We start from the raw sequence: 23,767 nt of genomic DNA, 5'->3' as shown, positions 1-23,767 counted from the left end.
TCACACATTGTGTACCGTGATTTGTTACTCCACACAACGTATTTCCACTGTTCAATCGTGTAATGTTTACGTTCTTTGCACCAAGTAGGAGTCGTTTGGCATTTACCGGCGTGATGTGTCATATGAGCAGCCGCTAGACCATGAAATTCGTTTTCTCACGTCCAGCCTAACTGTCACAGTACTTGCAGAGGATCCTGATGCAGTTTTGAAATCCTGTGTGATGATCTGGATAGATGTCTGCCTATTACACATTACGACCCTCTTCAAATGTCGGCGATCTCTGTCAGTCAACAGACGATGTCAGCCAGTACGCTTTGTGCTGTACGTGTCCCTTCACGTTTTTACTTCACTATCACATCCGAAACAGTGGACCTAGGGATGTTTAGGAGTGCGGAAATTTCGCGTACAGACATATGACACAAGTGACACCGAATCACCTGACCACGTTCGAAGTCCGTGAGTTCCGCGGAGCGCCCCATTCTGCATTTCCATGTCTAATGACTACTGAGGTCGCTGATATGGAGTACCTGGCAGTAAGTGGCAGCACAATGCACCTAATATGAAAAACGTATGTTTTTTGGGGTGTCTGGATACTTTTTCTCACATAGTGTGCAAGGAGTTCGACACAAATGTGGGATCACTGTAAGAAATGCATGATTGAACACAAAAGCAGATGCTAGCAAAGCCTGCAGGTTGCGCTGTTACATTTGACCACCTACGGCTACTCGTACAATGCCCTTAACAAGTCGCAAGCATTAGTTGCGCCCAGAATAGCGTTCCGCGTAGCTGTGAGTGCTTTATGTCAGAGCTAAGAGAATTTGAACGTGGGCAAAGGTTTGGTGCTCCCATAGTGGGTACTTCTATAATAAAGGGAGCCAAATTGTTCGGTGTTTCAACAGGCATCGTATCGAAGATTTATATCGCATACAGGGAAAGCGGAAAAACATCATCCGCTGAACCACAACGTGGACGAATGTCTGCTTTGAGTGATCCTGACATAAGGTCGTTGAAGAGGACTCTGACGATAAATAAGAGGACAACAGTTGCGAAAGTGACTGCAGAACTAAATGTCGTACAAGTGAACTCTGTCAGCACCAACTCAACACGAATGGGGCTCCATAAACAGGGACTGGCAGCGCAACATCACTCATCAGTGATGCAAATGCATTTAACAAGAAAACGTGATGCCTAGCCCGTAAAATCTGGACTATGAAGCAATGGAAGTAAGTCAGTTGGATGGGTCAGTGTCGTTCCACAGCGTTTCTAACGTCTGAGCGAATTTACGTTCCTAAAGTGAAGTATGTCGAGGTTCGGGGATGACTTTGGCACCCATTAAGTATCACGCCTGCCCCACGATTACTCTGCAAGGTTCCATTACTTACAAGAAGCCAGCCGGAGTGGCCGAGCGATTCTAGGCGCTACAGTCTGGAACCGCGCGACCGCTGCGGTCGCAGGTTCGAATCTTGCCTTGGGCATTGATGTGTGTGATGTCCTTAGGTTAATTAGGTTTAAGTAGTTCTAAGTTCTAGGGGACTGATGAAGTAATTCTAAGTTCTAGGGGACTGATGACCTTAGATGTTAAGTCCAATAGTGCTCAGAGCCATTTATTATCCATGAGTTCCTGTAACGTGTGCGGCTTTGCTGTGTACGCTCTATCCTTTAGTGCTCCCCGCAAACAGAAATCGCACGGGGTTCAATTGGTCCAACAAGCCGGTGAGATACTGTTGCTAATGACTGTCAAAGAAGTCGCGCGAGAAAAAAAAAAGCCGTACGAGCCCTTGCTGAATCCTGTTAAAAAAACCCAAAGCTTCGTTCTCTTCCACTCAATTCATTAAAAGACGGTTCTTAAATGCTCTGCACATATGTTTCACTGTTAACTGTATCATTAAAAACCGGCCCTATTTTTGTGTTGCCATTAAGTAGCCACCACACTCCTATTTTCTGATCGTGAAGAGATTCCTCAGAAGCAGAACACGTCTATTGGCGCTCCAATGTCCTCAGATTCCGCACTTAACAAACCCGTGTAAATGGAATGAAGCCTCGTCTGGAAACACAATAAAGTGAGGATCAATCTCACCGTCATACACTTGTTCCAAAACCCATTCCCAAAACCTAGCCCTTCCATATTCAGTGCTTTAATGATGGACTCTCATTTGCTGGTAACTTGTAGGAAGTGGACAATGCGGGTTCGATCGAGAACAGTTTTTAGCGAATGATAAACTGTACGGTTTGTTACCCAAGTTATTGCTCATGTCAAACTTTTAATATACACTCAGCCTTAGCAACGTACCGCATGCCTCCATATGATATTAACCGTTTCAACACTGGAACTTTACGAGCGTCAGAACAGGCCAGGGAAAATTATACCGAAGGCGCATTTAGCAAGGACGCCCGACCAATACAGTCTGTACTGAACGCAACTGCCAAAGTGCCGAGCCATGCGCTCGCACCAAGTGACAAGAATCACTACTCCAGAATGCGATGTCAGCGGGTAAATGCTGGACCCTGCTAAGCAAGCGGTAGCTGCGGTAACAGCACATAACCCGCCATGAATTAAATCGATAACCTTACGACCAGTGTCAAAAGAAGACGTATTGACATATGTAGATTACTGCGGTCGGCAGATTTATGTTTTTCGTAGCGATAGCTTCAATTGTTCCACTGACAACTGACGACAGTTTCGTGCTACAACTTGTATCTACTAATTACTTTGCAAGCCCCTATACAGTGTCTGGCAGAGGGTACTTCACACCAATATAACTGATTTTCTCTCCCATTTCATTCGCGTATTCATCGACTCTGTATGCGCGTCCATCTGTCTTATCTTTTCCTTATAATCCCTGCCATATCTACTAGACCAGGCCTATTCAGCGATCTGTTCGTATGAAATGGCTCGTGCTCACCCCACAGCAGTGAGCAAACCGGCCGGTTCGCGTTGATGTATTGTGCAGAGAGGAAGGCAAAGGGAAGGGAGTGGAGCGAAATTGGACCTAAATAGCCCCGCAAGGTTCTACGGCCGATTGAAAAGTCATGTGGAGATGTATCGCTTTACGGCAAGAGACAAAACAAGTTTTTCTGCCAACAGAGATATGTTTTTCGTTGCGATATGCATTATTAATGCATTTCGTGGAAAATTTATTTATAAGGCTGCTGTATTAATGAGAAATAAATGAACCATACGTCTCCTTTGATATTCTGATGAAGCAAAGGAAACGGGGTAGCGTGTTACGAAACATGATATTTCTTAGGATTCATGCAGTTCTATGATTAATGCTGTTTTAGGACGAAATTTGAATTTGTATGTAGTAACCATATTACCTAAACGTTAAAAATAAAAATACAGGCTGTCGATGAATCTTTCGCTGAAGCATCAGTGTCTGATACCACTTTTTGAGGACTGCTAATTCGAAGACAAGCTTTTTAACTGAAGTCTATCAATGAATTTCTGTGGGTGAGTTTCGTTTTCTTCATAGAGAAAGTATGTGGAATCAATAATTGACACAATCGTAGCTGCAGACTTGTAAAGTTAGTTGAGTCTTTACGTTTTATTCAGAGCTTCGTAACTTTGCTGTGTTCAGAGTTTCGAAGCACACTAAGTATCTCAAGACATCATCGCATACCATAGATGTGTGGGCATCCTGCACTGTGATGCTGTAAATTGATGTCAGTGTGCCTGAGATTCGCTTCGGAATTCCTAAACCGAACATTAAGCGATTTTTAATCGATTTAAAATGAGCTGCACTCCGCTTTACCACTATGCTGCAGGTACATACGTCCGTGTCCAGCGCTACGCCGAAATTGACTATGGTCATTCGACAGAAGGCACTGTTTGACTTCATTTGTGCTAGATTCTTTTATCTGACCACCTTATTTTACCGTAAGCCTTCATGTGACCAGGGGTCGAGCGAGTGTCAGGGCTCTTACTTGCCTGGGCGCCTCCTGAACATACGTGTGCTGGGCTGTAATGTCATAACTTGTCTGATGTGAATGTGCGTGATTGATTTGCCTAGTCTCCTTAAAGGCGAACACCAGTACGATTGATCTGAAAGGGCATTAAACATACTTACCCAGTCCGATCCATATCTAATGACCTAATCTTCCTTATGGTGCGATTTAACTGAAATTTAGCAGCTATATAGGTTGTGGTGTGAAAGTGGCTGGGGTGTGTGCAATTGTAATATAACAGTCATACTATTTATTATAGCACTACCAAGGCAACATCACTGCGTCCTAACAATAGTGAGTCTGTAATCGCATGTCAGTATAGAGAGCAAATCACCTAAAAATCACATAAAACTTTCACCGTAAATATTGCGGAAATGGGAAGTGCTATTGATGAGCCGATTTCACAGATTGGATTGGTAGTTAGGGGCTCGTATTGTTCGCCGATAACCAGATTTTAATAATAGTTAGAAAGTGTATTTTTGTGTAGACGTCCACTTTTTGAAATGCAACAAAATAAAAGTACGATAAATTGGAATGTCAGTGATGTTTGTTCCAGAAGACTAGTGCGAGTCCTTTACGAGGTATAGTATTGTGCAAAGTTTCCACACCGACACTTGTTTACGGCATTCAACCAGCATAGTTGCTATGGACAATGTTGTTATATTTCTTTACAGTGTGCTTGTTTGTTCCTCGATTGCATGGCGACTTGCTAGTCAGTTAGTGTATGGCAGTCAAACCAGTAGGTCGTGAGTGGAAACTGACCAATGCACAAATAGCCAACATTCTCATAGTGCATGGAGAGTGTAGGAAGAATGCAATTCGTTCTTGTGGGGTTAAGCGGCAAGATATCCCATAAGACGTCAACCATATCGACAATCATTTATCAACCTCTTCAGCCAGTTACATGGAAGTGGTAGAGTAGACATCGTAACAGAAGAAAACAAGTGAGGGCAGAAGAGGAGGAAATGAATGTTCTTGCTGCTGTTGCAGTTGATCTGCACATTAGCTCCCATGCAATAGCACAAGGAAGTGGCATGAGTTAGGCAAGTGTCCTATGCATTCTCCATCGATATAGGTTCCATACCTGTAACATCTCTCTCTCTATCAAGAGCTGGATGAAAAAAGTTATGAGAATAGTATTAACTTCTGTACATGCACGTTAAGACAGGATACTCCATATGTATCACATATCTTGTTTAGTGATGGAGCCACATTTACCAATCACGGTCAGGTAAACAGCAGAAACCTGTAATATTGATCTGTTGACAATTCCGCTGACTTCGTCAGGTGGAACGTTAGCGTCCATGCAGTGTAAACGTATAGTGTGGGACAGTGAATCATCAGCCTGTAGGCCCGTTTTTCATGGATGGGACAATAAAGGCGCACAAGTATCGCATCCTCCTAACCTAACAGACCATATTCCATGGATGCTTATGTCTTATAAGCTCTCAAGACTAGGAGGAATCTGCAGTAATAACATGATGGCCATACAGCACATACTTCACGAAGTAGTACAGCATGTCTTCGCAAATTGTTTCCAAATCGTTGGATTGAAGGCAGAGGGTCTATACCTTGGTCAGTCCGTTTCTCGGATTTGACACCTGTAGACCTTTTCTCTATAGCGAAAATTGAAAGACGCTATCTACACGGATATACTAACTACACCCGAAGCTATGGAATGACAAAACTCTGCCGGTGGTCGTTTTGAACGTAACTTGTGATGGTCAAGTGTCTCGTTATTGGTCAGGATCCACATAACTAGCGTATGCACTTGTGTTCTTCTCTAGTGAGAACTACCACAGGTACTTTATAAGTGTTAGTGTGGGAACTTTTCAAAATGGTTCAAATGGCTCTAAGCACTATGGGACGTAACTTTTGAGGTCATCAGTCGCCTAGGACTTAGAACTACTTAAACCTAACTAACCTAAGGACATCACACATCCATACCCGTGGCAGGATTCGAACCTGCGACCGTAGCAGCAGCGTGGTTCCGGACTGAAGCGCCTAGAACCGCTCGGCCACAACGGCCGGCATTAACTTTTCAAAAAAAGGACATATTGCAAATGTATCACACTAGAATCCTGCAACAAATGCCACTGATATTCTAATTTACCCCACGTTTAGTTTGTTCATGTCAATAGGAACTGCTTTGTTTAAGAAAGTATTGTATGTTTGCACGAGTCCCTGACTGCCAATTCATTCTGTGGATACCGCACATCGATAGCACTTTCCACTTCCGCAATATTTGTTGTGCAAATTTTAGGTGATTCTCTCTGTATACTAAGCAATAAGGTGCACTGTTACAAAGTACCGGGTGATCAAAACGTCAGTATAAATTTGAAAACGTGATAAACCACGGAATAATGTAGATAGAAATGTAAAAATTGACACACATGCTTGGACTGACATGGTGTTTAATTAGAACAAGAAAAAGGTTCACAAAATGTCCGACAGATGGCGCTGGACAGCAAAAGGTCAGTGACAGCGCATGATAATCGTGTATAAAAGTAGCTGTAATGAGAGAGAGAAGCAGATGCGCCAGTAGTAGAAGCATGTTGACATTACCTGAAAAGGCGCTTTTAGTGAAGCTGTATTATCAGAATGGGGAATGTGATAGTTCAGCGTTACGATCCTGTTGCCATAGGAAGGGGATTAGAACTGGTAAAGGTCCGTTGACAAATGCAGCTGTGGCGAGAATGATTTCGAAGTTCGAAGCCACGGGTTGTTTAGACTATAGACCCGGTAGTGGCCGACCGAGCACAAGGCGTAATGCTGCTGAGACAGTCCAGGAAGAAATGGAGACTGTAGTGGGTTCGTCTATGCACGGGGAAGTCAGCGCTTGTGCAGTCGCACGTCGCACCTGCATTCCGTACACTACTGTTTGGTTGGCACTTAGGCGTACCCTCCGATGCTATCCGTACAAAATCCATCGGCATCATGAACTGTTACCTGGCGATTTATTGAAGCGGAGGGCATTTGCGTTGTGGGCGTTTCAAAAGATGGCGGAAGATGGCGATTGGTTGAGTATTGTGTTGTGGACCGACGAAGCTCATTTGACGCTCCGAGGGTATGTCAACGGCCACAACTTCAGAATTTGGGCTACCGAAAATCCTAGAACTGTCGTGGAAACTCCATTGCACGACGAGAAAGTCACGGTATGGGTTAGATTTACCACATCTACAGTTATCGGTTCTTTTTCCTTCGAGGAAATGGGTGATTCTTGTTTTGTAACTGCTACCGTGATGGGTGAGAGGTACGCCGATATGTTACAGAATCGCATCATCCCCAGCGTGGCTGATACACACCTGCTGGAACTTACGATGTTTATGTAGGATGGGGTTCCACCCCATATTGCTAGACGCGTGAAAGATCTCTTGCGTGCGTCGTTCGGTGATGATCGTGTGCTCAGCCGCCACTTTCGTCATGCTTGGCCTCCCATGTCCCCAGACCTCAGTCCGTGCGATTATTGGCTTTGGGGTTACCTGAAGTCGCAAGTGTATCGTGATCGACCGACATCTCTAGGGATGCTGAAAGACAACATCCGACGCCAACGCCTCACTGTAACTCCGGACATGCTTTACAGTGCTGTTCACAACATTATTCCTCGACTACAGCTATTGTTGAGGAATGATGGTGGACATATTGAGCATTTCCTGTAAAGAACATCATCTTTGCTTTATCTTAGTTTATTATGCTAATTATTACTATTCTGATCAGATGAAGCACCATCTGTCGGTCATTTTTTGAACTTTTGTATTTTTTTGGTTCTAATAAAACCCCATGTCATTCCAAGCATGTGTGTCAATTTGTACCTATCTATCTACATTATTACGTGATTTATTCAGTTTTCAAATTTATACTGACTTTTTGATCACCCGGTACAACTAACGTACAACTGAACAAGGTCACTGTGACACGCCATGGAATCCGTAACAGGTATCAAGGACTGCTGACTGAGCACTCCAAGGCTTGAAAGCTATCTTAAGCAATTCGGTGTTCAGGGTACACAGCACTTGTCACAGTAATGTCCGAGCACTCAATTTTGCAGTCTTCCAGGCAACTAGAAATCACCGCCTGGGAGGTGGTGTGGCACTGCTCTCTCGGTGTTGACAGCCACCAACTTCCATTCAGCTCCACAGGCGTTCATTTTTAATCTAGGTCGTGCTGCTGCTCCTCACAGACCTCAGGACTGACTTTTCGCAACCAAATAACACCAAATGTCTAGTACAGTGTCGTCGGCACTGCTGTCCTTTTGCCGTCAGGCAGCTACCTCGCACAGACTATAGTCTGATTAAATGGACTTGTCAGTTGACATTTCACACTTCAGAGCTGGTTTATTCCAGTCAGAACGCTCAGTACTGCTTGCTGGACTCTGGTAGGAGCGCTGGCCCCGGATCGAATCAGCCTGGCAGATTACCGACGACGGGCCAGTGTGCCGGCAAGCCTCGATGTGGTTTTTAGGCGGTTTTCCACATCCGACTAGGTGAATACCGAACTGGTCCCAACGTTCCGCCTCAGTTACACAGCTCGCAGACATTTGACAGGTATTCGCACTGTTTCGTGGTTTACACTAGATACATACACCTGGTGTACACTGATTCTGTCCTGGGGGTAGGGGGTGGTCACAGGAAGGGCATCTGGCCATCCCTTCAATTACTTGCCAAAATCCGACCGTAACAGCCAGACCCGGCGGTAGCTGAATTGGGATCTGGATACAACATCAACGCTCAGTGTCACCCCTAAACCATTCACCATTGCCGAACTCCAGGAACAAACACTCAGTTCACTTCCAGTTCTTGTGTGGTTTTCTTTTTTGACGTGCATTGGATCTCTAATGATAAATCAGGCAATTTTTTCTCGCATTTCATCAGACATGATAATCACACCAAAATCAAGACACATACAACGATGAAACAGAATACCCACGTTTCATAAACAGCACAAGTCCAACACAATTGGATCTTTTAGCACAAGGCCCTACTCGGCGTCACATATTTATTTTTTATCGTCATAGAGATTTGGCCTACAGAAGATGCAGAACATTTTGAATGCATCAAATCATCGTTACAACTGGATCTCTAGAGGAACATGTGTAGAGCTGTAACAGTCCATCGTACTGAAGTGGAGTGGTAAGCTTCATCTCAACATGCAGAAGGGAGTGGATTCAAATCCTGAGAGGTGATGCATTTTTTTATTTTTAAACCTTTTTTCAAAGTGACTAATCGTTATTTGTACTCAGTTAATTGGCTTAAATGTGACTTTTTATTTTATTTCCTTATCTAATCATTTTCATAATCGTATTGAGTTTTTACTTGCTCTTATTTTTTTCTTCCTATCATACATTTTTCTTCTGTAGCTTATAGCCTGCAAACTGAGTGCCAATCAGAACTGCTCATCGATTGATATAGCGTCAGTTCATGTAGCAAGTGCGGACATAGTTTCAGGTAACTAATGAAAGTGAGATATTACAATTCGGTTTTATTGTCGAAGCTGAAATTTTTATGAATGACATAAATGTGCGAGCACTATGGGTAGCAGATACGGGAATATATGGAGGTTTGGTGCTGTACGTGAAGCGTGCTCGGACAGCCGAAGCGATTAAGATGACCGATCGAATCTACATCCAGTAAACTACATAGCTTTGGTGGTACGGTATTCGCAGTTAGCGAATGCATTTCATTGTGTAATATGCGCCAGCTGCACACCACGGATTTTGCAAGTGTAGACTGTCGTGTTATACGTCTACATGGACACACTGCAAATCACATGTAAGTGCCTGGCAGAGGGTTCATCGAACCACCTTCAAAATTCTCTGTTATTCCAAATTCGTATTTCGCGTGGAAAGAACGAACACCTATATCTTTCCGTACGTTCTCTGATTTCTCTTATTTTATCGTGGTGATCGTTCCTCCCTTTGTAGATCAGTGTCAACAAAATATTTTCACATTCGGGGGAGAAAGTTGGTGATTGGAATTTCGCGAGAAGATTCCGTCGCAACGAAAAACGCCCTTTTTTGGATGATTTCAGCCCAAATCCTTATCATTTCTGTGACGCTGTCTCCCACATTTCGCGATAATACAAAATGTGCTGCTCATCTTTAAACTTTTTCGATGTACCTCGTCAATCCTATATGGTAAGGATCCCACACCGCGCAGCAGTATTCTAAAAGATGATAGAGAAGCGTAGTGTAGGCAGTCTCCTTAGTAGGTCTGCTACATTTTCTAAGTGTCCTGGCAATAAAACGCAGTCTTTGGTTAGCCTTCCTCACATCATTTTCTATGTGTTCCTTCCAATTGAAGTTTTTCGTCATTGTAATACGTAGGTATTTAGTTGAATTTACGGCTTTTAGATTGGACTGATTTATCGTGTAACCGAACTTTAACGAGATTCTTTTAGCACTCGTGTCGCTGACCTCACACTTTCGTTATTTAGGGTCAACTGGCAATTTTCGCACCATTCCGATATTTCTTCTAAATCGTTTTGCAGTTGGTTTTGATCTTCTGATGACTTTATTAGTTGATAAACGACAGCGTCATCTGCAAACAATCGAAGAGAGCTGCTTAGGTTGTCTCCCAAATCGTTTATATTCAGGATGCGTCAAAAAAATTTATACACACTTTGAAGCGTCATAGAATATTTATTTCCCGTTCTACACAACGTTAAATTTCTGGAAATGGAAAGCTTAAAGTCCAATTGGAAAAATAAATGTACTTTGCAAATGTGATTAATGTTCAAACTGGTGGCTTTCAGCATCAATACGATTCCGTACATCGCACCAAAGTGTCCAATGAGATTTCTGCGCAAACTGCCTGAATGTCATTCCAAAGTGTGTCCAGGTTTCGTTGTTTACGTTTGTACACCTCATCTTTTACTGTGCCCCACAAGAAGAAATCCAGCGGCGTGAGGTCTGGAGAGCGTGCAGGAAACTCGATTGGTCCCCTGCGTCCTATCCAATGGCCTGGCACATTGCGATCCAGGTATGCTCGTACGTCCCTATGACAGTGCGGCGAGGCGCATTCTTGTTGGAAATAAAACTCGTAATTACCGTATAATGCGCGAATGGCAGGGAATATGGAGTCAGCAAGCATTGTTAGATACGTTTCTACAGTAACAGTACCTTGCAGACAAACCACACCACACATTTACACCAGGCACATTCACAGCCTTTTCAATTGTAATCTGTGGATTATCTTCAGGCCAGAATACACAATTAAGCCTATTGACAGTTCCATTGAGTTTGAATTGGGCTGCATCCGACTAAATTATGCTACCCACAACTCCCGGTTCACGTCTATCATCTCCTGAACCCATCCACAAAATTCTAACCTTCGATCTGGATCGTCGTCACTTAGCTGTTGCACCAGCCTTGGAATGAACACACGATACTTGCCTTTCTTCAGAATGCGTAGCACACTACTAGGACTTACATTACTCTCACGTTCCGCTTGCCTTGAAGATTTTTGAGGCGAGCGCTGAAACAGTTCCAAGACCGCAGTTGTGAAATCATCACTTCTAGCTATACGAGGTCGCCCTGATCGACCTTTATGCATATCACACACTGTTCCATGAATTTCGAATTTGTCTCGTAGACGTGTAATTGTTAACTTTGAAGGTGGTTTTGTACCATACTCACTTCTCCATTGTCTTCGAACCGCAGCTACGAGTACATTCCCAAACTTCCAGTACCACTTAATTATTGGCTTCCGAGCTTCAAAGCTCAAATCCACGTCCGTCATGTTGCTGTTACTTCTTTGCCACTGCTGCCACCTATTGAAGAAACATAACATTACTTTCTCACAGATATTTAACCTTGTAGAACGGTAAATGAATTGTCTATGGCAGTTCGAAGTGTGTATACATTTTTTTTTTACGCACACTGTAGATAAGGAACAGCAAAGGGCCTATAAAACTACCTTGGGGAACGCCAGAAATCACTTCTGTTTTACTCGATGACTTTCCGTCAATTACTACGAACTGTTTGTTTTGGACCTTACTTGCTAGTTCCTCAGTTGCGTTAGCATTCCTTCACCAAGCTCCATAAAACATTAATCGCTTGCTCTCTTCATTAGCTAGAGACGCTGACGCGGACCCTGCCAGAGGATTTGTGACGTTTCCTTGCCGCAGGGATGTACCCGCGCAACGTGACGTGCTACCTGACGCTGCGCCAGAAGGTGGTGCCGGCGTGCAAGCACGCCATGCTGTCGGTGCGCCAGGAGCACGCGCACAAGCTGCTTCTTAAGCGGTCGGCGGCCGCCGCGGCCGAGGCGGGGCCCGCTCCGGGGGCGGAGGCGGCGGCGGGGGCGGTGGCGGTGGCGGCGGAGGAGGCGGCGGGCCCAGCCCAGGCCGCGGCGGCGACTGCGGGGGCGGCTGGAGGCGGAGGTCCGGGCGCGCTGCTCAACGCTTCCCGTAGCGCCCCCGGGCGGCCGCTGCGAGCGTGGTCGGACTGCACCGGGGACCGCGACCAGCTCATCTTCTACGACGGCGCCAGCACCGACGACCCCGTCCTCGCCAAGGTCAGAAGGCGCGCCCTCTGCCGCGGCGCCTCCTCGCGCAGCACTGTAAGCTAACCACAGGGTGAAACTTCCTGGCTGATAAAAAGTGCCGGACAGAGGCTCGAACTCGGGACCTTTGCGGGCGAGGTAGGAGACGAAGTACTGGCGAAAGTAAAGCTACGAAAACGGGTCGTGAGTCGTGCTTGGTAGAACACTTGCCAGCGGAAAGCAATGGTCCCGAGCTCGAGTCTCGTCCGGCACACAGTTTTAATCTGCCGGGAAGTTTCATATCAGTGCACACTCCTTTCCAGAGCGAAAATTTCATTCCAGCTACTAGAAAATTATAAAGTCCAAGAAACATTCCAAAAACCAGTTGAGATAAATGGCCAAGAACGTAGCACATGGTACAGTATGTGAATGGTTAATCTACATCTACATCTACATGACTACTCTGCAATTCACATTTAAGTGCTTGGCAGAGGGTTCATCGAACCACAATCATACTATCTCTCTACCATTCCACTCCCGAACAGCGCGCGGGAAAAACGAACACCTAAACCTTTCTATTCGACCTCTGATTTATTTTATTTTGATGATCATTCCTACCTATGTAGGTTGGGCTCAACAAAATATTTTCGCATTCGGAAGAGAAAGTTGGTGACTGAAATTTCGTAAATAGACCTCGCCGCGACGAAAAACGTCTTTGCTTTAATGACTTCCATCCCAACTCGCGTATCATATCTGCCACACTCTCTCCCCTATTACGTGATAAAACAAAACGAGCTGCCCTTTTTGCACCCTTTCGATGTCCTCCGTCAATCCCACCTGGTAAGGATCCCACACCGCGCAGCAATATTCTAACAGAGGACGAACGAGTGTAGTGTAAGCTGTCTCTTTAGTGGACTTGTTGCATCTTTTAAGTGTCCTGCCAATGAAACGCAACCTTTGGCTCGCCTTTCCCAAATTATCAAAGTTGTTTTTACAATGCTCTATGTTACCACCGTTAGTTCAAATGGTTCTGAGCACTATGGGACTCAACTGCTGTGGTCATAAGTCCCCTAGAACTTAGAACTACTTAAACCTAACTAACCTAAGGACAGCACACAACACCCACCCATCACGAGGCAGAGAAAATCCCTGACCCCGCCGGGAATCGAACCCGGGAACCCGGGCGTGGGAAGCGAGAACGCTACCGCACGACCACGAGATGCGGGCACCACCGTTAGTGATACCGCACATATGCATTCGCTAGTCCAGTTCTGACAGTACCCGAGCCAGCATATCAGGACTGACGTTAAGAACACTTGGTGCAATACAGTGTTGCAAGTCTTCGAGGTCCTGTGGCAGAGGTGAAATATAAACGCCATTCTTGACGTAACACCGTAAGAACAAATCGCAACGCGTCGAGTCCGGTGACCGTGGTGGCCAATCCAGAAACGTCTGCTCAGCGACCGCTAAACGGTCTATCTGGCGACCTAGCAATGCCTCATATAGATTATCTCGTACACAGTTGTGGGAATGTGGAGGGGCGCCATCTGGCTGAAAGATGAAATCCCTGCTGTCAATTTCAGATTAAAGCATGAGCCACCTCTGGAGCATGTCGAGATAGATGATACCACCAACAGTTCTCTCAGCAGAGATGGAGGGTTCACAGTGTTCTTGGACACAGCGCATAAGACGTTATCTTCCTTGTAATCGCGGACGTATTCAAAAGTAGCATCTCCATCATACGCGTGTCTTGTGTCGGTTGCCCTTTCCCGAAAAGTGAAAAACGGCTTCGTCACTGAAGATTAATATGCTTGAAAAGTCGCCATTTTTAAGATGGTTCTGCATATCGGTGCAGATCTGTAGACGGCACCTTTTGTCATCATGATCTGTGGCTTTCAGGAGCTGCAGTTTGTACGGCTTTTCACTTAATTGCTTAGGAAGGACTTACCACACTGTTGGCTGAGGGATGTTCAACACTAGCTCTATGGCTAGACTTTGTGAAGCTTTTCAACATTTCGTCCATCATATGATTAGATACTTGTTCGGGTACGCCTGGTCGGCTCGACCGTTGTCAACGCAGAAACAACCATCCTACTCGGGTCCACCCGGCTAGCCCCGTAGTCTAACGCGCTGCTCCCCGAGCGGGAAGGCGTGCCGTTCCACGGCACGAATCCGCCGGGCGGATTTGTGCCGACGTCCGGTGCGCCGGTCAGCCTTTGGATGGTTTTTAATGCGGTTTTCCATCTGCCTCGGCGAATGCGGGCTGGTTCCACTAATTCCGCCTCAGTCACACTATATCGGCGATTGCTGCACAAACACTGTCTCCACGTACAAGTACACCATAATTATTCTACCACGCAAACACTTGGGGTTACACTAGTCTGGAATGAGACGTTTCCGGCGCGGCGGGGGGGGGGCGGGGGGGGGGGGAGCAGGGGGGGGGGGCGAACCGCACAATAACCATGGGTTCGGTGTGGAGCGGCGGAAAACTCTTAGCACACGCAGTACCGACTGCCAATGGCAAATTCTAGCACACAGATTGCTCTCTCTGTCTGGTTGGCCGCCATTCTCAGTAGCTGCAGCTGGTACCGCTCCTGGTTCTCTAACAAAACCATAAATCTAAGTTCACTGCAGCACTTACCACTTCCTTAGACCAAGCGCGTTGACAGCACTTCAAAAATGGTTCAAATGGCTCTGGGCATTATGGGACTTAACTTCTAAGGTCATCAGTCGCCTAGAACTTAGAACTACTTAAACCTAACTAACCTAAGGACATCACACACATCCATGCCCGAGGCAGGATTCGAACCTGCGACCGTAGCGGTCGCGCGGCTCCAGACTGTAGCGCCTAGAACCGCTCGGCCACTCAGGCCGGCGTTCACAGCGCTTTGTTGCTTTAGAAATTCTACTTCTGATGACTCTCGAGCCATTAATTTTAACGTAGGAACACAATGAGAACTGATGAATTAATACTGATGCGGTCAAAGACGGGAATGCTGAGAAAGAATTTGTCATACTTAGCTGTCACTGCGCCTCAATACATACGTCAGTTTGCTGCACAACTTCCCTCACTCTATCTGAACAATCTCCAGCTTTGTACCTCACTGTAACTTTGAGGTCACTGTCAGTTGTTCTCCTAACGTCAACATACTTAGACTTGTCTGTGGTTAAGTGGTATGTACTAATGAAAAGTACTATCGATTCGACAGCTCAACACTATATAGGCGCTGTCTACCAATCCTGTGAGCCCACATCTGTTCATGTTACATGACCGACCTGTAAAGTAAAAGCATCATGTGTACCTTCATAGGATCGCATACTCCATTCGCCGGCTGCTGGTGACCGAGCGGTTCTAGGCGCTTCAGTCTGGAACCGCGCGACCGCTACTGTCGCAGGTTCCAATTCTGCCTCGGGCATGGATGTGTGTGATGTCCTTAGGTTAGTTAGGTTTAAGTAGTTCTAAGTTCTCGGGTACTGATGACCTGAGATGTTAAGTCCCATAGTGCTCAAAACCATATGAACCATTACTCCATTCGAATATACGACGGGAAAAATCTCTGGGGAAGGTAATGTACATGGTTATTACAAGTGATTGAAGTGATTTCACAGTTCTACAATAACTTTATTATTTGAGATATTTTCAAAATGCTTTGCACACACGTACAAAAACTCAAAAAGTTTTTTTAGGCATTCACAAATGTACCATATGTGCCCCTTTAGTGATTCTGCAGACATCAAGCCGATAATCAAGTTCCTCCCACACTCGGCGCAGCATGTCCCCATCAATGAGTTCGAAAGCATCGTTAATGCGAGCTCGCAGTTCTGGCACGTTTTTTGGTAGAGGAGGTTTAAACACTGAATCTTTCACATAACCCCACAGAAAGAAATCGCATGGGGTTAAGTCGGGAGAGCGTGGAGGCCATGACATGAATTGCTGATCATGATCTCCACCACGACCGATCCATCTGTTTTCCGATCTCCTGGATCTCCTCATGATGGAAGTGCGGTGGAGCACCATCCTGTTGAAAGATGAAGTCGGCGCTGTCGGTCTCCAGTTGTGGCATGAGCCAATTTTCCGCGGGCTACGCGTGAAACTTGCCCGCACGCGTTCAACCGTTTCTTCGCTCACTGCAGGCCGACCCGTTGATTTCCCCTTACAGAGGCATCCAGAAGCTTTAAACTGCGCATACCATCGCCGAATGGAGTTAGCAGTTGGTGGATCTTTGTTGAACTTCGTCCTGAAGTGTCTTTGCACTGTTCTGACTGACTGATGTGAGTGCATTTCAAGCACGACATACGCTTTCTCGGCTCCTGTCGCCATTTTGTCTCACAGCGCTCTCGAGCGCTCTGACGGCAGAAACCTGAAGTGCGGCTTCAGCCGAACAAAACTTTATGAGTTTTTCTACGTGTCTGTAGTGTGTCGTGACCATATGTCAATGAATGGAGCTACAGTGAATATATGAAATCGCTTCAATCATTTGTAATAGCCCTTTCTTGGAAACATAGAGTGGATAAGTGTAACTTTGAAAGTATTTAGGCAATTTTTTACTTGATCGGCGTGTGAGACTGGGACAGATAGGCAATCGATAATACTGGTGCGATGTATCCTCCACCATGAATTATGGAGCCGTTTACAGTGTATTTGTTTTAAATGTGGGATGTTCGTAGGTGATGGAATTGTGTGCAAGCACAGGAAGACCTTTGGTGGAGCTGGTACTTTACCTGAATACAACAAAATCTTTTGCACATTAATAGGGCTGGAAACCCTGTACACTGTCATCGGAAGCGGTAACTGCCTTAAAATGCCAAGCATCGAGCTTCTGGAGTGAGATAAGTAGAATACGTATGTAAGTAGGCTGTTTAGGTTTTTCTGTTGGTAACGCGATGTAGCGCTCTATATGAAAAGAACTGACTGTGCTGTGTGCAGTCTGTGGCTGGTTTGCATTGTTGTAATTTGCTATTGTAGTGTTGGGTAGTTGGCTGTTAACAGCGCGTAGCGTTGCGCAGTTGGAGGTGAGCCGCCAGCAGTGATGGATGTGGGGAGTGAGATGGCGGAGTTTTGAGAGCGGATGATCTGGACGTGTGTCCATCAGAGAGAGTAAATTTGTAAGACTGGATGTCATGAACTGATATATTACGACTTTTGAACACTATTAAGGTAAATACATTGTTGGTTCTCTATCAAAATCTTTCATTTGCTAACTATGCCTATCAGTAGTTAGTGCCTTCAGTAGTTAGAATCTTTTATTTACCTGGCAGTATTGGCGCTCGCTGTATTGCAGTAGTTTGAGTAATGAAGATTTTTGTGAGGTAAGTGATTCATGGAAGGTATAGGTTATTGTTAGTCAGGGCCATTCTTTTGTAGGGATTTTTGGAAGTCAGATTGCGCTACGCTAAAAATATTGTGTTTCAGTTTGGTGTTGATCAGAATAGGTAAAGAGCGAAATGTCTGAGTACGTTCAGTTTTGCTCAGCTGTTTGAAAAGCAAATAACATAAGAGGTTTATCAGCACAGTAATTCATAAATTTTTCTAAGGGGACGTTTCACGTATATCTGGTTCGGTTTCATTTGCTGGAGTCTTAAGGGAAGCAATGCAAACACTATGAACTGACAAGTGGGTGAGCTAAAAGAGAGGCTCAGACTCATCTGCATTGTTTTTAAGGATGCTGTGATCCACCAAGATGTGACAGTGTAGGGGGTGAATGACCACAAATCCTTTCAGTACGCCTCCTAGAGACTGTTGCACTAGAAATTGGATTGAAGTGTGAGAGGTACTAAAATGACAGCTGTTGCTGGAGGAAACGCTGACAATGATTTTATCTGGCCTCTACTTGGTTAATTGTCTCTCCGTGTACAACGGTTGGATATGCATTTATGTACTGGTTTTCTTCTACATAAGTAACTAGCACTACACATAAGTGTACTACGCATGCGGATATACTCTGCTCTAGACGGAATACAGTACCGCGGTCGGTCCACTATCAAACAGCACGTGGGGGTAAAAAATGAGCAATGATCCCTCTACTCTTGCAATAGCTCAGAATTACAAATAGAGGAATGAGACTATTGCACTGATATAAGTGATTCAATGGATAGTGTATTGAAAGCTCTGTGATACTTTCATTTTTTTTAGGTATGCCCCATATGAAAAAAGGGTGATGTCCTTCTTATGAAATGCTATGTTATCAATGAAGACTCTGACACCATTATGCTGTCTCATTTCTTAGGACACATACAGTTGGATACTTATGCACAATCGCTCGAGAACGATGAATTGCAGATGTTACGTTTCTGAATTTACACATATACTCTGCATGGTTGTAAATTTCCTCCTGTGTATTATGGTGCTATTTTTCTCATTTTGATACGTCTTCCTGGTCAATGAAGGGTGGAGTACAAGACAGCCCTCTAACTAATGGAACAGTGCTTACGGAACGCGATCCGATTTTTAGAGAATTGGCGTGGTTCTGTCACTTGGCGAGGGACATCTCTTACCTTACTCGTCGAAATCAGATGGGTTTAAATGACAGATATCGAACAGTGGAAGATTTGAGAGAAATGGCAGGTAGCGGTAGTCTGACGAAACGGGAATTGAGAGCTGATCTGTATACGGCTTTTTCTAAGGTTTCAGGGCAAACACGTTACATCCTCTCACGTATGTCTTGCGAAGTGACTGCAAAGCAAAGATTAGGGGCTAATAATAAGATTTCTACCGAGACACAATCACCAGGAGCTTAGTTTCATTTTTTGTTTTCTCAGTAAATAAGAGATAACATTCTTCCGTGGGTCTTGTGTGTCTATAAATGGATGAAGTGACATCCTTATATGTAGACTAAATTTACATTTACATCTATAAGCTTACTTCGCAAGTCATCATACAGTGTGCGGCGCAGGGGACCATTACCATTACTGGTCATATCCTGACCTCTTCCACTCGCAAATAAAGCGAGGTACGGCAGACTACCTATTTGCCTCGAAAAAAGTATTTATTTTTTGTATCTTATCTTCATGGTAGGGTTATAAATACAACGCATGCTTTTACAGCGTGATTACCTGTAAATACCACATTAACCGAACTACTCGCCGTTGAGAGGATTGTCGTTACACGTACTGCCAAATGCATTGAGGTTGACGGACATCATTTTGAGCGTATATTGCGTTAATGTGGTATTTACGGATAATCGCGGTGTAGCAGCATGCGTTTTCAGAAATAAGTTCACAAAGCTACATGTATCTCATTGGAATAACCGAAATAATATGTTCAATGTACTGTATTTTAATTTAAAAAACCTACCTGTTACCAACCAAAATTGTGAGCCATATGTTTGTGAGTATTACAGTGCTATCTATCACAAAGCGAAAAAGTGGTCCAACTAAAACATTCATATTTCTTTACGTACTATACGAATATGTAATAAAAAATGTGGGTTCCTGTTTAAAAAAAAACGCAGTTGATATCCGTTTGGGCTATGGCAGCGCCATATTTCAGGTCAACCATAGCGCCATCTGGTTTCCCCCTTCAAGCTAGACAAGTTTCGTTCTTTGTAGTTTTTTCGTTTGACGCTTATTTCGTGAGATATTTGGCCCGGTCACGATCAATGGACCACGCTGTATATGGTCTGACAAATCCAAACTACTATCGAGTCTGTGTCCTGCGACAGACTAATTGGATCTTATATATTACCAAACAGGTTGAGTGGTACAAGGTATCTTCCGTTTCTATCTAACGACTTGCCTGTCCTGCTACAGGAGGTGCCATTTCTACAATGGCTGGAGACGTGGTTCTTATACACTGGAGCACCAGCCCATTTGCTACCGTGGTTGGAGATATGGTTCGTGTATGACGAACCACCAGCCCATTTTTTCTGAAATGTTCATGAGAACCCCATAAAGGCAGTTAATGGGCAATGAATTAGTCGGTAGGGCTCAGTACGTTGGACAGATCGTTCCCTCGATCTCACTTTGTTGGTTCTTTGTTGTGGGGATACTTGAAGTCTTTCGTGTATGCAAGCCCCGTAAACGATACACAAACACTTTAGCAATATGTCATCAATGCAATGCCTATCCATGAACAGCTTGGAGTTTTTAAGACAATTATGATTCCCAAAGACGTCGGTCAGAAGTATGCCTTATAATTAATGTACACCATACTGAGCACATCTATACGGATGGCGCATAAGTGCAGGTTGTATGTAATGGCAAGCAGATTCCATTAGAAGCCCTGCTCTTTCACTGTAATAGAATAATGCTTTCTCATTTTCTTACTGATTTGTTTACTGCATTCTTAGATCGTCAGTAACAGCAAAGAGCTTTCTGTAGAAGCTATGTGTTTCACAATAGCAAAGATCAAAAAGTGGTCGTAGCTTTTAAGGTTTGCTTTTAAAGGTCTATGTTTACTCGACATTTATTTATTTTTTACACCCTACATTGTGGAACGAAACCACCAAAATTACAAGGTCATAACATTTTTGATTCAGAATATGATAAAAAAAGAAGAAAATAAACATAAATATAAAAATAAATAAACATAAGAGTGAAGTAATGTTATTTGGAAGAGACAAAGGCTTCAATGGAAATATTACTTTGAATGGAGAACGCCTCAAAGTGGTAGACAGTTTCACTTATTAAGGGAGTGAAATATCTAGTGATGGAAGAATAACCAACAAAATTAATAGGAGGTTACAGAAAGGAGGCAATGCCTACCAAACAATAAGATACCTGATTTTGAATAAGGAAGTTTCAGAAAAAGCAAAACTCCGTATGTATAAAAGTTATTACTTCCCTATTATCACCTACGGAGGAGAAACATGGACAGTGACAGAAAGGGACTGGAGCAGACTGCAAGCAGGGGAAATGAAATTTCTCAGAGCACTTACGGGAAAAACAAGAATGGACAGACTAAGGAATGTAGATATCAGAAAGGACGCTAAACAAGGAAGTAGAAATTGAAAAAAAGAGACTAAGATGGTGTTGTGTATATAGTTCCACGTAGTCAGCGCGTACACAACTTTCCCACTAGAGCGCGCCCCGCTAAGCACAACAGCGCAGGCGCAGCGCTCGTCCATCTCTGCACTACGAGATGGCGCTGTCTTAGAGACGGACCAAATTCTGCTTCCGCCGATCCGCGTATTAATATGTAACGCAGCCAATGAGGTTGCTGCTACTGTAGAACCTTTTCTCCTCGCGGATCACACTCACGCAGTGATACCTGAACGCTCAAGGTATTATAACGAGTGTACAGACTTCCGATTAGTCAGTCTGCACCAGTCTGCATTAGTCTGAGTTAGTGTGCATTTGTCTGTACCAGTCTATAGTCAAGTTTCAGTCTGCGCCTAAAAAGATTATCATATTCCTGTACATAGCCATGAAGAGAAATGTATAGACACTTTGTCAAGTATCAGAGATATGTGAGAATAAGGTTAACGTACCAAGACCAAAGGAACTTCAGATTGTCAATTGTAAACAGCATCCAGAATCAAGTTACGTAATATCTATGATTTTTATTACTTTAATAAATGTGTGTGAAAATTAATCAAGTTGTGTTTAAAGTTGGTCACCGTCAATCTACTACTCTAAGCGTGAAAGTGGTATTTCTATCGTCTGACCTAACAGCAGAAGATAAACACGCCACGATAAGACCACGAAACCTATTGCTGACACTCGCCTACTTCGTTAGAGCGACAAGTCAAATAATCTGATGATGTGTGTACCGAAGGTCTTACAGTACGCACACCACAGATTGTATGGGCATGTTAAGAGGATGTGTGGGCAGAGACTCCCCAGATTTATGGAAGAACTAAAGATGGACGGAAAAAGACCTAGAGGACGCCTAAGAACACGGAGGAAAACGAAAGTGAGAATATCTGTGACCTGGCAGCAAGTGGAGGAAGAAAAGTGGTGGGAGGACCGAGCCAAATGGAGAGGACTCGTCTGCACCCAGACCCGGCAGTAGCTGGAGCGGGATCCCGATATAAATAGAATTTTACATAATTAAAATCGCTGAAAATTCATTTTTTAAATACTGAACGTTAATTGCAAGTGATATGCTATGTGCAGTATGGTTTCTTTCTTATTACATTAGGATGCAAAACATTGAAAGCTACAAAAACAAACCACTTTAATTTCAACACGTTTTTCATCGTTAGCATATGTAATCTGTTGTGAATTTTAAACATAGCTGCACAACAGCAACGGTTCCACGTAATAAAATTATTAACAGCCGACCAGTTGCAATGGATAAAGAATTCTTTACCTAGGTTTCGACAAATATAAATTTTTCTTCTTCAGAAGGTGGCGTAAGGACAATGAACATCATAGCTTACATTAGAAAAGTATGAAACTTAAGTCTAGAATAGGTTTTAACACAAAGTAGAAAGTTCTTGCATTACAGAAATAGGAGAATGACGACTGGTACTTACAATTTTACATTAGTAAGCACTAATGTACCATCGCCGTTTTTACAAATGACGGCATAGATCCATTTGTCAAAAATAAAATACAGCCCTAGAATTAGGGTTTGTCACGTAAATGTAAATTAGTACATGAATCTTGCAGAGCTCACAACCGACTGAGTGTAATCGGCGAGCGTAGTTACTCTGAGACCAGGGCAGGTGGCACTCATGGCGCGAACCATGTGCTAATTCGCGTACAAAGGCAACGTGTAAATTATCAGTATTAATAACGTCCCTAGATAAAGCAACAATAAAAAGAAGGAAGGCGTTTAACACTCCCGTTATAACAGTATGGGAGCATTGGTACAATTAATGTAGTTATACATCAAAAAGGCAGGTGGCGCTTACGCCGAGAGAATTACGCCCAGTGGCATATACAGCCAAAATATAAAAATTACATTACTATATTAGTGGAGCCCACAAACGGTATATATGTCAGAACTTTAAAATTGACAATAATGGCTCTTAAGACAAAATTACGAACCCTGGTACACAATCCAGTTAATACACATTCGCAGGGAACCAAAGTTTTAGAGCCAGACAAAATCACATGAGGGCCGATGTAGTGGCAACCGTACATCGTGAGAAAACCACATTACATAAAGGGTAGTGAGCTTAAAGCATTGAAGGTGCATCAAAGCTTCCTGAGGAAGTATATCACTAAGGTTACCACCATTAATGTTATACCATAAACAGTACAGGTTTAAAGCCCTCGAAAAATTGTCTACAGGCAAGGTTCAACTGGTCGTTCAGTATATTACCGTCCTTGAGCTCTAGATGTTTTAAAATTTGTAACTCTTCCCACAGATCTAATCAACGCCCTTTGACTTCCCTGTGTAGGATAACAGTGTCTTCTAACTGTTTAGGCGTGTGACCGGCTATCAAGAGGTG

The 23,767-nt window shown here is 43.9% G+C and overlaps 1 protein-coding gene across 1 annotated transcript in view; it reads left to right on the top strand.

Annotated features, from left to right (window-relative positions):
* The window catches only part of LOC126176565 (uncharacterized), a 469,138-nt gene that overhangs the window by 339,897 nt on the left and 105,474 nt on the right, over positions 1–23,767 (top strand). Inside the window, exons 5-6 of the mRNA XM_049923725.1 lie at positions 12,070–12,214; positions 12,356–12,458. Of these exons, the coding sequence (XP_049779682.1) occupies positions 12,070–12,214; positions 12,356–12,458 (248 nt within the window). The remainder of the gene's footprint in view (positions 1–12,069; positions 12,215–12,355; positions 12,459–23,767) is intronic.

The sequence above is a fragment of the Schistocerca cancellata genome, chromosome 3 (assembly GCF_023864275.1).
Source record: "Schistocerca cancellata isolate TAMUIC-IGC-003103 chromosome 3, iqSchCanc2.1, whole genome shotgun sequence".
NCBI lineage: Eukaryota > Metazoa > Arthropoda > Insecta > Orthoptera > Acrididae > Schistocerca > Schistocerca cancellata.
Note: the sequence above shows the minus strand (reverse complement) of the source record. Positions and strands in the feature narration are given on the sequence as shown.